Source organism: Amyelois transitella, chromosome 12 (genome assembly GCF_032362555.1).
Source record: "Amyelois transitella isolate CPQ chromosome 12, ilAmyTran1.1, whole genome shotgun sequence".
NCBI lineage: Eukaryota > Metazoa > Arthropoda > Insecta > Lepidoptera > Pyralidae > Amyelois > Amyelois transitella.
In genome coordinates, this window is record NC_083515.1 from 10,913,114 (window position 1) to 10,925,460 (window position 12,347).

The 12,347-nt window shown below is 35.7% G+C and overlaps 1 protein-coding gene across 1 annotated transcript; it reads right to left on the bottom strand.

The window, feature by feature from the left end:
* Positions 1-9,605: 9,605 nt before the first annotated feature.
* On the bottom strand, positions 9,606-11,188 carry LOC106136350 (sucrose-6-phosphate hydrolase-like). Its single transcript, XM_013336876.2, has one exon. It carries the CDS (start codon positions 11,183-11,185, stop codon positions 9,695-9,697), a length of 1,491 nt encoding a protein of 496 aa, XP_013192330.2. The 5' UTR covers positions 11,186-11,188; the 3' UTR covers positions 9,606-9,694.
* Positions 11,189-12,347: the final 1,159 nt, after the last annotated feature.

Consider the following 12,347-nt stretch of genomic DNA (forward strand, 5'->3'; position numbering starts at 1 on the left):
GAGTAATAAATGTGGATGATGCGAAGGAAGTAAACAGAGATAATGGCAAGTGGAAAGATGTAGTCTCTGCCTACCCCTCCGGGAAAGAGGCGTGATTTTATGAATGCATAATAGAAAAGAATAGAATAGAATAGAATAGATTTATTTTCAAAATTGGATACAAGGTATCACTTATTACTACTACCGCTGCCAAAGCGCATGTGTAGAAGAAGCGGCGGAACAAACTACACTGCATCATTTTCATCGGACGTCAATATACAAATAAAGATCTCTTAAATCTAAATCATGAACGAATGCACATTGTCTACATTAAAAACATGAATGAATGAAGAACTAGTATGTATAATTAAATTAACTCTTCGTCATTGTCACTCCCTCTCGTTGCCATGGATGTCGTAAAAGGCGACTAAGGGATAGACTTATAAACTTGATATTCTTCTTTGAGGTGATGGGCTAGCAACCTGTCACTATTTGAATATCAATTCTATCATTGAGCCACACTGCTGAACGTGACCTATCAGTCTTTTTAAGACTCTTGGCTCTGTCTACCCCGGAAGAGATATGTCATCGTCACAATTTTTACCATCCTTAAGAATTACTGCTGAAGAGACCGAGACTGTTGCCTTTGTCTACCCCGTAAGAGATACGGCACTCTTTCTGGAGAGGATCCTGAGATTCACCTGAGATCACCATCACCATCATCATCATCATCATCATCATCACCATCATCATTCACCATCGTGGATTGGATGAGCATGAAAAAACTTTACCTCCCGAATTGCGTTGTGGAACACAACTCGCATTTTATTCCCAACGTTTAATGGCCCGTGTATAGTTTTAGCAGCGGTTTTAAACGGGCGATAACAATATTTACAGACAGTTTTTTTCAACATTGTTACCGGAAATAAAGTTTTTCAAACCATTACCAAAGTAAGACTGACTTTTATTGCTTCTCCTCGGACAAAATGATGGCCGAAGAAATATATACTCATAAATGTGTACATTTAATCACATCTATATCTAATGCGGGGTAGATAAAACCTTGTCTTGAAAAGACTAAAGGCCGTGTATGGCCAATAGTGACAGGTTTCTAAGTTAATAAGTCTTTCCCTTAGTCGCTTTTTATTTCATCCATTTGAAAGATGAGGAGTTATTTTTCAAAAAATTTAAATGATAATTGGAAAAATTGGGTTTTCGATGTCAAGAGATATACATTTTACGTGCATAAAGTTCAAAGTACCTGGTTGACCGAGCTTTGCTCGGTTTTTTGTTTTTGGTAGAACGTGTTTTTTGAAAATTATATTTAGAAGGTTTTTTTGAAATGATTCATCACTGTGTGAAGTTTGAGAAACACCCGTGGGACAAGCGGAATATAGTTTCTTAAAACGCGGTTTTTAAAATGTTTATATATGTATCTTGGGAACCGAGCTTTTCTCGAACCTAGGACCTTGATAAATCGATTCCTTGAGCCGAAAAGTCCCTAATCTGTAACTTTCATGAAAATCGTTGGAGCCGTTTCCGAGATCCTGATTATATATATACAAGAATTGCTCGTTTAAATATATTAGATAAATAAATAAACCTAGAGGTCAGCGCAAGGACACGGGAAAAAGGGTAATAAAGATACATAAGATTCCTGGGAGTCCTGACAAATAGTTCCTGTCGCCCCCGCACATCAACACGTCGATAGCCTTCAAATAGGACAAGGGACGACATTGACCAAGATTGATTGAGCTAACTTGGAGTGAGATAACTAACAGGGTCTTCTCATTGCTTCGTAAAAGTATAACATACAAACATACATATACATACATACATAAAATCACGCCTCTTTCCCGGAGGGGTAGGCTATCTCCACTTGCCACGATCTCTGCATACTTCCTTCGCTCAACCACATTCATAACTCTCATCATACAAGCTCATACATATAATAACGTCTTTATCCATTACGGGGTACACAAAGCCAACAGTCTATTAAAGACTGCAAAGCCACGTTAATGATGGAATTAAGATCCAAATAATGACAGGTCGCTAGCCCTACAAGGAGAATCCCTTTATTTGCCTTTCCCTTAGTCGCCTGTAACGACATCCTTGGTAAAGAGATGGAGTGGTGCTATTCTTTTTTTCTATTGGTGTCTCGAACCACACGGCACTGATGAAAATAAGAAAAGTGGTCACTGCACAATTTGAGCTGAAGAAAATGAAATCATTAACGAAAAGATTCACGCGACGAATGATCGTCATTTACACGAGTATTAGCTATTACCTACAAAAACATACATAATTATATCACGTCTATATTCCTTACTGGGTAGACAGAGCAGTTTAAAAGACTGATAGGACACGTTTCAGCTAAATGACGTTTGGCTTAATGATGGAATTGAGATTCAAATAGTGACAGGTTCCTAGCCTATCGCCTAAAAGAAGACTCCCAAGTTTATAATCAATCCCTTAGTCGCCTTTAACGACACCTGGTTCCTCACGGCACACGGATATAGCTATAAAGAGTTACAACAAGTATGCAGAGATCGTAACAAATGGAAAGTCTCTGCCTACCCCTCTGGAAAAAATGCGTGATTTTATGTAGGTATTATATGTCTAACTACATTGTCACCCTTTAATCATAATTCCGATTAGCTGACACGACAAACGACTACCTATTTACACGGGCCGTAATTACGCCGAATTTCTGATTACATTAATTATATCACTCCCGTTTCCAAGATGCCTCGTGATTAATAGACTAGATCTTAATTTGATTAGGTGATAATTGCTAATAATTTTGTCCTAAATGAAGATGTTGTCATCTGTACATTATTGTAATTGAATGTAAATTGGCCTCTTCTTGTTGTTAATGTAAGCTAAATATACACATTTAGAATTTTCATTTAACTCTAGCAAGATATACTAGAAAGACTAGCTTTTGGGCGGGACTCTAAAAAAATGAAAAATGAGCCTATTTCACTCCAGCTCTGTGAAAAATTCCGTGGAAAAACATTCCGGTAGTTTTTGAGATTATTCGTTACAAACATACGATATGAATCGTTCATTTTTTCTTTTAATTTGGCAGCCATCTCGAATGCTTGATATTATATAAATAAAAAAGTTCCGTGTTCAATCGTTCTATTATTTTAAGTAAGCAACCTTCAATTTAAGTCATACAACTAAACGTGGGTTTACAATCTTTACAAGACTGGTAGCTCTGTCTGTCTATGTTTAAACATTTATTTATCTTGCTCTGCGCCAACGCCGATCTCCTGTTTGGTTTCCTTCCACCCAAAGGTGTGTCTCTATCTGTTTTGTATGTTACTCTTATGGTGCAATATACAGTTTTATCTATTATCTGTCTACCCTGTAATGGGTTAAGACGACATTACCATATAAGAACATTCTCTTTTGAGTCGGTTGATGAAACTACTGTAAAGATAAATAAATAAATATATACGGGACAAATTACACTGAAATTACACTGATTGAGTCAGCCTCGAAGTAAGTTGGAGACTTGTGTTACGAGACAGTAGGTAACTCAACTATACTATACTAGAGGCCGCCCGCGACTTCGTCCGCATGGAAACCCTTTCAATCCCGCGGGAACTCCGGGATAAAAAGTAGGCGTCTCCTGGCTCTAAGCTACCTTCCTACCATTTTTCAGCCAAATCTGTTCTGCCGTTCTTGAGTTATAAGTGGTGTAAACTAACACGACTTTCTTTTATATATAGATTTTATAATAAATACTTATAAAGATAAACTTCCAAGACCCAGGCCAATCAGAAAAAGTTCTTTTCTCATCATGCCCTGGCCGGGATTCGAACCCGGGTCCTCCGGTGTCACAGACAAGCGCACTACCGCTGCGCCACAGAGGCCGACAAATAAGGATGTAATTAAGCCGCTTCTATCCGATTTCCCAGCGGTGCCGTTAACTTTAGCGCCACAATTGTCGCATAGTACCCAATTATTACTTGCATTAATTCAATCTTTTTCTTCCTGACATTTGTCCTGGTTAGGTCTTTCCTGGGGAGGTGCCCGGAGTCCGTCTTTTAAGAGCCATTCCATATTTCCGACGGCGCAGTGCTGCGATCATTTGATATAAATAATCTATATACTAATATTATAAAGCTGAAGAGTTTGTTTGTTTGTTGGTTTGAACGCACTAATCACAGGAACAGGTTCGAATTCGTAGTCCTTGGGAAAGAGATCGAGTGATCCTATACATACATAAAATACTTTCCCGGAGGGGTAGGCAGAGACTACCACTTTCCACTTGCCACGATCTCTGCATACTGCCTTCGCTTCATCCACATTCATAACTCTCTTAATACAAGCTCGGCGGTTTCGGGTACTTTTGACCTGACCCTTCACCAGGACGTCCTTAATTTGATCAAGATACGTTCGTCTAGGTCTTCCCACTCCGACCTTTCCCTAGTGATCCTATTCTTTTGTCTATTAGTACCGGGAACCACACGGCGAATTCTTACGGAATCCAAACCCCAAACATAAACTGAAATGGTAGTTTGATAATAATACGAGTACCAACCATAACGGGTTAAAGTTGCTCAAAGTTCAACTGTTTACTGGCGTTAACGCTTAATGTCAAACACGGCTGTTAATCCCCCGGGGGGACCCATTAACACGTTTGTTATTAACTAGCTCTTAACCGCGGCTACGCTTGATTCAAGCCTATTTTATAGCCTTGTTCTCGAAATTGTGACAACTTCGTAACATACAAACAAAAACAAAAAACAAAACACGGAAACAAACAGTGAATACATTATAGTAACCTGGATTTTTTTTTTCAATATACCTACATTCATACATGTAATCACGTCTATATCCCTTGCGGGGTAGACAGACCTAATTGTCTTGAAAAGACTGAAAGGCCACGTTCAGCTGTGTGACTTTACAATGGAATTGGGATTCAAATAGTGACAGGTTGCTAGCCCATCCCCTCAAAGAAGAATCATGAAGAAGAAGAATGAAAAAAGGGTGAGGCGAAATCAACACGCCACAAGTCACAAAAATAAAAAATAAAATCACACGCGACGCTTCAATCAAAAACAGCGAAAAAAAACTAAATCGCGCAAGCAAAGATTTCATGGATTGGAGCATATATACAACCTCCGACACAACATCGTCAGTCGCGCGGTTCCCCAGGCGTCACACCTAGCCCGGCGGAAGATCTTCCCTTTGGTGGCGGTCGAGCCGAAACATCGCTCCCGCTACCGAGATATAGCGGCCTTATTTTAGTGCCGGGACCCACACGGTACCTTTTACTCTACAGAAGTAAAAAAATTTAATAGTATAAGTCTGCACTTTGAAATCTTTTGAAAATTGTTGTAATCTCAGCTGGATGACTTTGCTTTTCACATGAACAGAGCCCATAGAATTTGACTTTCAAATTAGGTACACAAAGTACCCTAGTGTTTCAGATTCGAATCATAGTCATTAGTCAACTGCCGGCATCATTAATGACATAGTCATTAATTAACGCGGCGCTGAGTAATGAATACAGGTGACATTGATAGCGATCACTGTTTCGAAATAAACCAATGCAGTGCCTTAAAGGCGACTAAAGGAATAAGCACATTCTAGTGCAAGTTTGCATGTTGGTTTTGTAGTAAACACATAGTGTGTGCGAACGGTGTCACTTCCAGTGCAAATTGTGGTAAAATTTAATCAATTCCTACATACATACATATATCACATCTATAGCCGATGCGGGGTAGACAGAGCCAACCAATCTTGAAAAGACAGATAGGCCACTTTCAAGTTTTGGCTTAATGATAGAACTGAGATTCAAAAAGTGACAGGTTGCTATCGCCAATAAAGTATACCAAGTTATGAGCATATCCCTTAGTCGCCTTTAACGACATCCACAGGAAAGAGAAGGAAAAGTCCTGTTCAATTTTTTATTGCTTCCGGGAACCATACGGCACTAATATAATGTAATAGATAATCTATTTAGTGTACAGTAATTTGAAAGTAGTACTGCTGGCCACTAAGAAAAAAAAAAGAACAAAAATAGAATATTGCACAAAATATTTAAATAGAACGAAGAGCGTGTGTAACAATGTTAAAATGTATATAATTTAGTTCACTTATTATAATTTAATGGATGTTAATATCTAATGTATAAACCAAATATAAGTTCAGTGAGTTATTTCAGAAAGTGCAGTTTTAATTTCTTTCAAAACAAGTTCCAACAAAGATCATCAAATAGTTCTGTATTAAACATTGGTCCTCAATCGAGCCACATAATTTTCTAGCTCTTTGGTGTTTTAAGTTTCGTTGGAAATAATTTTACAATATAATTGTGACGTACATAACGTATGACATATGCAGAATACATAAGTGCAGCATCTTTTGTTTCTATTTACTTACAAATTCGTAAGTGCATATTCTACTCTGAAGTAACAAGAAAACTGGATTGCTTCTCTTTTTGCACTACAACAGTTATTTCTATAATAGAATATGGCAAAGAGGGATTATTGACAACTTTGATAGAGGTAAATGAACTAGTTCTTCGTGAAGAATAGGTACGCGTACACCGGGTGTCTACAATCTGTTCAGTGCAAACATAAGGAAGAAGATTTGTGTAATAATAATGAGAGCAGTGAAAATTGTGAGTACATTTTTAATACATAATTAAAAATTACATAGCCGTTCAAGAAATATCCAAATTTTATACCCACCGACATTCATGTATATAGTGTAATTATAAGACGGAGAAATCATTTAGTACAGGTACTAGGTGTTTCTATGTAAGTTACATTTATATCACGTTGTGACTGTTTATCATTTTGTAAATATCATGGAAGGATTACTTAATTTACAGGCAAAACTTAAATCAAAAATAACAAGGTCATTCGTTAATTTTAAAAATTATCCACAGGAAAATATAACCCCAGAGTATGTAGAGGTTGTATTAAACAATTTAGAGCAGGATTGGAATTTATATAAAGAAAATGACAGCAAATTGTACATTATTTCAAATCCAGAACTAGAAAGTACAGACTATGTAAGTAATTGTATATATGATGAGGTCGCGGATATTTATACAGCCTGCAAAACACAAATGAAAATTACATTAAAAGCATTATGTATGGTTCATTCTTCGGCAGAGTCTCCCTGTAATTTAAATAAATCAGCTTCTTCTGTTAAGTTACCGAAACTTACCATACCTGTTTTCTCAGGCAACTATACAGAATGGACTACATTTAGAAATCTATTCATGTCACTTATTCATCACAACATATCACTTGATAATGTACAGAAACTGCATTATCTCAAAGGTCACCTTACAGGGGAAGCTGAACAATTGATAAGACATGTTCCCATCACAAGTTCAAATTATATGTTATGCTGGGATAAATTAGAAAGAAGGTATAATAACAAAAAACAGTTGGCTACCAGTATTCTTAAAAGATTATTCGGACAAAATACTATATTAAAAGAATCAGGTACCGTATTAAAACAGCTTTTAGATACGACTTGTGATTGTCTGAGTGCTCTAAAAAATTTAGGAATTGATGTAAGTACTTGGGACATTCTCATTGTTCACATTCTTGCTGAGAAACTGGACCCGGAGAGTCGCAAGCAGTGGGAGCTGAGTGCATTTAGTAACGATGCAAATGAATTACCGACGTTCGAAAGGTTTCAGTATTTTATTGAAAATCGGTTTAGAGCTTTGGAATGCGTGGAAGCCAGTTTTGAAAGTCTTAAGCCCAATAGATCACATAATTTAAAGAGTTCAAAGTCAATGTTTACTAAAGTTCAGTTCAGATTGCTGTGCGAGTATTGTTCCCAAACACATAAACTATGTTTTTGTAAAAAGTTTTCCAAACTTAAGTTAGAGCACAGGATAGAATTTGTAAATAAGAACAATATTTGTTATAATTGCTTAGGTGGTAATCACACATTAGTAAATTGTAAGAAACCTAGTACGTGTCAAATATGTAAAAGACGACATCACTCACTTTTACATACCAATCAATCGGAAATGTATAGTTCAAGGAACACCATAAAGTCTCAAGTAAATGTAGCAAGTCAATTACAAAATGAGTCAGTGGGTGCCTGTAAACAAATAAAGTCAAAACAAGTAATATTGCCCACTGCTATAGTCCACACCAGATCCGAAACTGGTGAACCCCGAGTGCTACGTGCCCTTGTAGACCAGGCTTCTGAGTCATGTTTTATAACAGAAGCGGCAGTACAACAACTGTGTCTTAAAAAGATACCTGCAAGTGGATATGTTTCCGGTTTAGGAAATGATAAAACAATTAATATTAATCATATAGTTAAGTTACCTATTCATTCAAATATCTGTCGTTTTAATATTGAAATCGATGCACACATTGTTAAAAATATAACTTCAAACTTACCAGATGAAGACATTGATAAAAAATATTTTTATTGGTTAGATCAACATCTTGCTGACCCAGATTTCAATAGGTCTAGTCAAGTAGATATGATTTTAGGGGCAGATATTTACAGTTATTTAATTAAAGAAGGTTTATTAAAAAATTGTGAAGGTGATCTGATTGCTCAGGAAACAGTTTTTGGTTGGCTAATTTCTGGTGTTGTAAATAATGTGTAAATAAAGTTAGCATTAAAAATTAGAGGTTGGGCATGTAGTTCATGGAGTAAGAAGTTCATTAGAATTATAAAGATTATCTACCTATTAGATTTAAGACAACAAAAGACCAAAATGAGTGAATCTATTAAAGTACCTTTTTATGTTACATTGCATAAGTGTAAATACAGTTAAGGTTCATCAATTTAATAATTTAGGTTGTTTATTTGTGAAGGACATCTTGCCAATAGATGTCCTTGGGAGGCGGCATGTACAGTAATTTGAAAGTAGTACTGCTGGCCACTAAGAAAAAAAAAAGAACAAAAATAGAATATTGCACAAAATATTTAAATAGAACGAAGAGCGTGTGTAACAATGTTAAAATGTATATAATTTAGTTCACTTATTATAATTTAATGGATGTTAATATCTAATGTATAAACCAAATATAAGTTCAGTGAGTTATTTCAGAAAGTGCAGTTTTAATTTCTTTCAAAACAAGTTCCAACAAAGATCATCAAATAGTTCTGTATTAAACATTTAGAGAGTTGAGAGAAAGAGTAACAGTAGTCACTTAATCTGTAAAGGACCACTCGTCCTATTTCTCAATAGTTTATTATAGTAATTCCTATAATGACATAATAAAAGTCCCGATTCTTCCAAACATTTGGCTCTTTAAAATCAGGTGAGCAATCACTAGGCAATTCTGAAACAGAATTACCGACATATGTACTTGTGGAAATTAACGGAGTCATCACAAAAAGCGAGATAATTACTCTCATTTAAGTTAATTTGTTCGTTTACGTTTCTAAATTGTTAAATTACCTGCAAATAAGAATAAATTTCTTTGTTTTTGAAGATAATACTTTCATGAGATAATACTTACCTGAGCGAATTGCTACTAAAACATTTTCATGATAGTAGAATTAACTACCGCTCAATATTCTCTTCCAACGAATGCACATTTTTGTGTCAAATATTTGACAAAATTAACGTGTACTGTAAGATATTGATAGGTTTTAATAAGAAAAAATAATATGTAAAGAAAATGTTGTAATTAAATTATGAACAAAATCTTAAGAACAGTATTTACAATATTAAACTATAGTTGGTTCCATAAAATCTTTATGATTCAGGAACACTTCTCTTCAAGTGCCACGATTCAATTTTCAGAGATTGAGGACTCAAATTGATCACGTTCCAAGGGTCTTCAACATATAATCTGCTACTAAATACAACTTCACCTTCACCACAGAACAATTCCAACGAGCTGGTGTCCAAAAACAGTCGCCATGATTTCGAACCAATAGGTGACCATTCCACTTGTCTTACATCATCAGATCCTCTATCAATAGCTACTTTGCCCACGGCTGGATCCCATGTTATCAACGCTTGATCACCACCGTTACGCCCTTCTATAAGCAACTCTATTTTATACTCCAAGTCACCTTCAACAATGATTTCAGCAGTATTATCAAATGATAAGACTTGTCCTTCATTGAAATCACCAATTAACACAGTATCATTTCTCAGTTGTTTCATAGCTTCTACGGGAGACATAAGAATTCTATTATCAACTAATTTTATTTCTCTGACCATCGTCAATGCCCCAGACCACCCATCATCTTTTTCAGGATGTGGCTGTTCCCACATTGAAAACCAACCGAGTACGTATCGCTTTCCATCGTGTTCCATTGTTTGTGACGCGTAGAAATCATGGCCGTAATCAAGTTCTTGGAAATCAACCTCGGGCACAAATTGGAATGTTTCGTAATCAAAGCTCCCAATAATATAACCGGTTTGATATAAATTCTTGTATCTATCTCCTTGAGGTTCCACGCCTTGAGGAGACATCAAAAGTACAAATTTTCCATCCAACTCAAAGAAGTCCGGACATTCCCACATGTATCCCAAATCATCACCAGACTCTCCGATCACCGACAAATACTCCCAAGAAATTAGGTCACTTGATCTATATAGGACAACTCTTCCAGTCTGTTGATTGTTCGTAGTGGTTCCAATAACGACATAGTAATAGTCTCCATGCTTCCAAACCTTTGGGTCTCTGAAATCTGGTGACCCCCCACTGGGCAAAGCTAAAACAGGATTCCCGACATGCTTGTAGAAGTTTATTCCATCGTCGCTGACAGCAAGGTATTGGCTTTCGTTATAGTTGTCTCCTTCCAAGTTGATTCGTCCAGTGTATATCAAAATCAATGATTCTCCATCGACGACGGCACTGCCGGAGAAGCACATTTCTTCTTCAGGGATCAATGCTGTCGGCAATTCTTTCCAATTAACTAAATCAGGACTTGACGAATGTCCCCAATGCATTGGCCCCCAGATACTGTCATAGGGGTAGTACTGGTAGAATATGTGATATTCCCCTTTGTAGAACGAGAATCCATTTGGATCATTCATCCAGCCTACGGGTGGCATAACATGGTAATGTAATCTGTACCTTGGGTTGATTTCAGCCTTCTTATTTTGTACATATTCCTCCAGCTCGTTTCTGACTTCATCTGACTGACGGACTAATTTTGCGTTAACTACAGATAGGAAAAAGGCGGTGACTAGTAATCTTGTGAGTGCCATCGTAGAGAAACACAAATTCATGGGAGGTACATCTTTTATATAATATGATAAAAAATGATATATCTATTCAGATATAGTATCTTAAGAGTTTTGTTTTGTCCCATGTGAAGTGATATGAAAATTTCCACATAACGCGAAGATAAGACCTCAAACATATGTATCGGAAATATGTAGTAGTAAATGCAATAGTATATCTAATCTATGATAATGATTTACCTTTTGATGCTTTAGATTGATAAAGAGCACTCTTATAGTAAAGTCTAGATTTAACTGGTGAATGTGAATGAATGCAACATGTTTATGCCCTGCCACGGAACATTTTAATTTTTTCAAATTACTATTTTTAAGGTTTAGTTTATTTATTTTTTCTCATTTATGTCAATTTAATATTGGTGATGTTCATAAAAATATCTTAAAAATAAATTTACTGGTGAATGTTGAATTTGTGGACACGGGATAACCTTGATCCCCTAATTATTATTTTTATTTACATTTTTAATTTAATTTAATATAATATATTTAACTTAACTATACATACATACAATTACGGCTTATCTCTTACGGGGTAGAGCTCAGAGGTAGATACTTAAATAATTTAGAAAAAAAAATGTGTATATGAAACCCATTTAAAGCAGAATTATTTATTTCCTAACTTGACCTACTCGTACTTGACTACCTGCAGAGAAAGAAATCAACACCAGAAGCCGCTTTATATTTACTCTTCTCCATAGGTACTCAAAGCATCAGCATAAAGGTTGCATTTGCTAAACTAGAAGATATATTTCATGAAATACACGAACAATCCTCTTTTTATTTAAGTGTTCTATTTCTAGGTTTTAGAATTGAGACCACAAACCCATACCAAAATACCGGAAAAGACAAGACAGTAACAGTAAAAGATTATATATGAGTTTATGAAGACAATGCAATCGTAGAAAATTGAAAGAGATCAACATTCTTTAATGAATAATATTTTTATGGTGCTGTTGAAATTTCTACATGTATAAAAAAATAAAGATTACCATTAACAAACTATTAACAAAATAAATATAAATTTTTGCTGTAATTTCAATTTATATAACTATTCGATATAATTTTTTTTAAAAATACCCCCAAAATAAAATTTTTTAAAAGAGCATAGAATCGGATCAATACATCGACTTCTATGTTGGTGACAGTGTGT

Excerpts from the sequence above, each read along its gene's own strand:
- LOC106136350 (XM_013336876.2), bottom strand. The coding sequence starts at position 11,185 with ATGAATTTGTGTTTCTCTACGATGGCACTCACAAGATTACTAGTCACC.